At 66.0% G+C, this 4311-nt stretch overlaps 1 protein-coding gene across 1 annotated transcript; it reads left to right on the top strand.

Moving 5' to 3' along the window:
- The first annotated feature begins 216 nt into the window (after positions 1-216).
- Positions 217-3888, top strand: E2F1 (E2F transcription factor 1). Its single transcript, XM_053992690.1, has 7 exons — positions 217-411; positions 1118-1208; positions 1738-1957; positions 2321-2473; positions 2606-2720; positions 2827-3031; positions 3246-3888. Exons 1-7 carry the CDS (start codon positions 217-219, stop codon positions 3494-3496), a joined length of 1230 nt encoding a protein of 409 aa, XP_053848665.1. The 3' UTR covers positions 3497-3888.
- Positions 3889-4311: the final 423 nt, after the last annotated feature.

Raw genomic sequence — 4311 nt, 5'->3', positions numbered from 1 at the left:
GGGCGGGCGGCGGGACGGCTCGCGCCGCTTTTCGCGGCAAAAAGGATTTGGCGCGCAAAGGCGCGCGGGGCCGGCGCGCCGAACAATCCGGCGGCGGGCGCAGCGGAGCCGGAGCCGGAGCGCAGCGGCCCCGCGCCCGCCATGGGCCGCGCCCCTGTCCGCGCCCTGCCCGCCGCGCCGCCCGCCGCACCGCCGGCACCGGCTGCCATGTGAGCCATGGCGGCGGCGGGCGGCGCGGCGGGGCTGGCGGCGCTGCTGGGCAGCGCCTCCCCGCACCTCCTGATCGTCTCCGCCGCCGCCGAGGAGCCCGCGGGCGGCGGCCACCCCGATACCGACCTCCTGCTCTTCGCCACGCCGCAGCCCGCCCGCCCCGGCGCCGCGCCCAGACGGCCCGCGCTGGGCCGCCCGCCGGTAACCCCCGCGAGTGGGATGGGGAGGGGGCGGGGGCCGGGGCCGGGCGGGGGCTCCGGGGACCGGCGGGCCCGGGCTGTGTTCCGGGCTGTGCAGTATTTGGCCTCGAACCGGCCGTGTACCGACCGGGCCGTATACCCGACCGGGCTACACCGAGCCGGGCTGTACAATGGCCCCGGCTGCATACCGGGCCCTGCTATGTAGCGAGCCGTGCCATACCGAGCCGGGCTGTACAGCGAGCCGTGCTGTATACCGGACAGGGCTCCGTACCGGCCCGGGCCGTACTGCTCCCTGCTGTGCCCCGTGCTGTGCCATATGCCGTGCCGTGCCCTGCTCCGTGCCAGCCCGTGCCCGGTGCCCCCGGCTGTGCCAGGCTGTACGGCCGGGCCGTGCCACGCAGCACCTGCCGGGCCGGCCCTGCCCCGCCGCCGCTCCGGAAGCCGCAGGCCCCGGCGCCGGGCCGTGCTTTGCCTCCCCACCCACGGCCCACGTCGGCTCTGGGGCGCTCCCCGCAGCGTGGCAGGGCCCCCGCGGTTGGAACAGCCCCCCATCCCCGCCGGCGTGCGTGACAGCTCTCATCAACCCCTTCCTGCCGGGATCTGGGGTGTCTGTACCCCACAGTGCTGTGGGGGGTTCCTCACAGAATCCCTTCATCAGCAGTGGGGCCAGGGGTTGCCTGTCCCTGTGCTGACCCCGTCCCTTGCAGGTGAAGAGGAAGCTGAACTTGGAGACGGATCACCAGTACATAGCGGAGAGTTTGCCAGTGAGCCGGGGCAAGGCCAGGAACCCTGCTAAAGGTATCGGCTCCACTGCCCCTGGCCCCCCTTGCCAGCCCAGCTCAGAGCAGAGGTCCAGCAGCCCCACTCTGCTCCCCCAGGCTCATCCCTTTGTGTCGGTGTGGATGGGCTGCCTCTGCCCACCCTCTGCACTCACTGCTGTGCCCTGTGCTGGTGCCAGGGTTGTCCTGCCCTTCTGCTGGGCACCCCACTGGCTCTGTCCCTCCCCGTGGGATGCAGCTGTAGGTGCCAGCATGGTGTCAGTGCAGTGTCCCAGGTGGACCTGCTGTTATCTCCCCCCGAGCCCAGCCTGGCACTCGGTGTCTCAGTCACAGGTGTCACAGTTTGTGCCAGGTGCTGCAACATGCTTCCTATGGGGGATTTGGGCAGCTCACCCCATTGCCCTGAGAAAACAGATTGGGTTTGGGGTGCCAGTCCTGGTCACTAGTCCACAAGCCACCTGCAAGCATGGCAGGTGTTTGGTGACCTTTCAACTTCATCTCTGGATTTCCCTTGTGGCCAAATGACACTTGTCCTCCACGTCTGGCAGGGGCAAAGTCTCCTGGAGAGAAGTCCCGCTATGAAACCTCCCTGAACCTCACCACCAAGCGCTTCCTGGAGCTGCTGAGCCAGTCCCCAGATGGTGTGGTGGACCTCAACTGGGCGGCCGAGGTCCTGAAGGTGCAGAAGAGGCGCATCTACGACATCACCAATGTCCTGGAGGGCATACAGCTCATCACCAAGAAGTCCAAGAACCACATCCAGTGGCTGTATGTCCCTTGGCTCATGGGGCTGTGCCTGGCTGTTCCTGGGGTGGGGGAGCTGTCTGGGTGGAGAAGGCTCTTACTTGGGTGGAGAATTTCAGGGCGGGGTCACCAGAACTTCTGCTGCAGGCCAAGTGGTGGCCCCCTGTCGGGAGGGCTGTGCTCAATGGCAGGAGGCACCTGCGAGTCCCCCTGGGACTCCCCAAGTCATCCAGGGGAGTGGGGGGCTGCATCCAGCCTTGGGGAGTGGTCTGCAAAATCCCTGCAGGGCTGGTTTGGTTCCCTGGCTGTGGGGTGGGATGTGGCCTGGCCTGGCGGGGGCACAGGAAGCTGTGGGAGCTGGCTCCTGATGGACACGGTGCTCCCCAGGGGCAGCCAGGCCACGGTGGGAGCGCCAGGCCGGCACCGGCTGCTGGAGAAGGAGCTGCGGGAGCTGCAGGCGGCCGAGCGGCAGCTGGATGACCTCATCCAGATGTGCACGGTGCAGCTGCGCCTGCTCACCGAGGACCCCGCCAACCAGCAATATCCTTTGCTTCTGGGGTGGGGCTGGCTGGGTGGCGGCTGTGGTTGAGCCCTGGTGTCACAGGCAGGGCTGTTTCACACAGGGCTGTTTCTCAGCCCGCATCCCCGTGTCCCTTCCTTGACCCGCCCCACCGCAGCCTATGTGACCTGCCAGGACCTCCGCAGCATTGTGGACCCCGCAGAGCAAATGGTGATGGTTATCAAAGCCCCCCCAGAGACCCAGCTGCAGGTCTCAGACCCAGCAGAGGTGAGTTGGGGTCACGCTCTGCTCCTCCGGTGCCCTCCCTGAACAGCCCTGGGTGTTCCCCGGGTGTCCTTGTGCCGCCTTGTCTCACTCCTGTCCCCTTCCCCAGGCGTTCCAGGTCTCCGTGCGAAGCACTCAGGGCCCCATCGATGTGTTCCTCTGCCCCGAGGACAGCTCGGGGGTCTGCAGCCCCGTCAAGAGCCCCTTCAAAGCCCCTGCAGAGGACTCTTCTCCCAGCCATTCACAGCCCAGAGCCTCCCTGCTCCTGCATCCCGCCCAGGATGTGAACATGCCGCTGCTGCCTGGAGAGCAAGGTGGGGCTGGGGACACGAGGGACCTGGGGACACGAGGGAGCTGCAGGGATGTCACGGTGGCTCTCATCAGCCCCTCTGCTGTTGGCACATGCTGCTCAGGCGCCCCAACGAGGCAGGGAGGTGGGAAGGCAGGATCTCCATAGCCAAAAAAAGCTTTTTTGGGGGTTTTTTTGGAGAGTATTATGGGATTTACAGCTGCTTCCCATCCCCACAGAAGCGCTGCTGCCAGGACCGAGCGTGCTACCCAGCAAGAGCCCGGAGGAGGAGGTGAGCCTGTCCCCACTGGCCTCCATGGACATCCTGCTGGAGCAGAGCAGGGAGGACTTGGCGGGCTTCTTGGCCGATGAGTTCATCAACCTGTCGCCGCCGCAGGCGCAGGACTATCACTTTGGCCTGGAGGAGGGCGAGGGCATCAGCGAGCTCTTTGACTGCAACTTTGGGGACTTCACCCCCTTGGACTTCTGAAGCTGTGCCTGCCCGGGTGCTTGGGGGAGCTGCCAGGGGAGGGGGCAGCCCTGGCAGGGCAGGGCAGGGCAGCTCCTCTGGCTCCAGCGCCCACTGTTCTCCCCCATCCCTTTTTGCAATATTTTCTCATTATCCCTCCAGCCCGGCGGGGGCCAGTGGCATCCCCAGCTCCAGCCCCACAAGGAGGATGCCAGGATGGGGTTTCCATCTCAGGGGAACCCCCCTCCCAATAGGGCCCTGATCGGGGGCAACTGCCCAGGGCAGAGCCACTGCCCCCTGGGAGCCCGTTCCAGAGCTTTAAGCAGTCCTGTGTATAGATTAATGATTTGATTAATTTATTATTGTCCCCTGGGGACAGCGTTTCATTTCCATGGGGGTTTGGGGGGACTGTACAGCAGAGTGGGGGTGCTGAGAGTTTTTGTTGTGCTGGGAGGGGGTGGTGGAGATGTGGGGGGTGCTGGGTTAGGGCTGTCCCCCTGCGTGGGGGCTGCCCGCAGCCTGGCTGAGCGTGGGGTATTTATTTATTATTTATGGCGTGTGGAGCTCTCCCAGGACATGGGGGGAGCAGGAGGACAGTGCTGGTGAGACATGGAGGGTGCCACCAGGGTCTCACCAGCACATCCTGGCTTTGCTTGTGTCCAGAGCGGGGCTGGCAAGGCCACGGCTGTGGCAGGTGGCTGCGGGAGCGGGGACGGGGCTGGATGGGGCTGGTGGCCCTGGGACCATGTGTGTGTCCCCTCAGGGGACACAGAGGTGTCCATGGGGAGTGTCTCTGCAGGTGAGCACCCAACGCTGTCTCCAGGCTTTCCTTCCCC

This window comes from Vidua macroura, chromosome 17, assembly GCF_024509145.1.
Source record: "Vidua macroura isolate BioBank_ID:100142 chromosome 17, ASM2450914v1, whole genome shotgun sequence".
NCBI classification, from domain to species: Eukaryota; Metazoa; Chordata; class Aves; order Passeriformes; family Viduidae; genus Vidua; species Vidua macroura.
The sequence above is the reverse complement of the archived record's forward strand: the minus strand, read 5'-3'. Positions and strand labels throughout refer to the sequence as shown.

Bases quoted from the DNA above. Each gene is read 5' to 3' on its own strand.
- E2F1 (XM_053992690.1), top strand. From the start codon at position 217: ATGGCGGCGGCGGGCGGCGCGGCGGGGCTGGCGGCGCTGCTGGGCAGC. The intron at 2,474-2,605 runs ATATCCTTTGCT...GACCCGCCCCAC, and splicing joins GAGGACCCCGCCAACCAGCA to CGCAGCCTATGTGACCTGCC. The intron at 2,721-2,826 runs GTGAGTTGGGGT...CCCCTTCCCCAG, and splicing joins AGGTCTCAGACCCAGCAGAG to GCGTTCCAGGTCTCCGTGCG.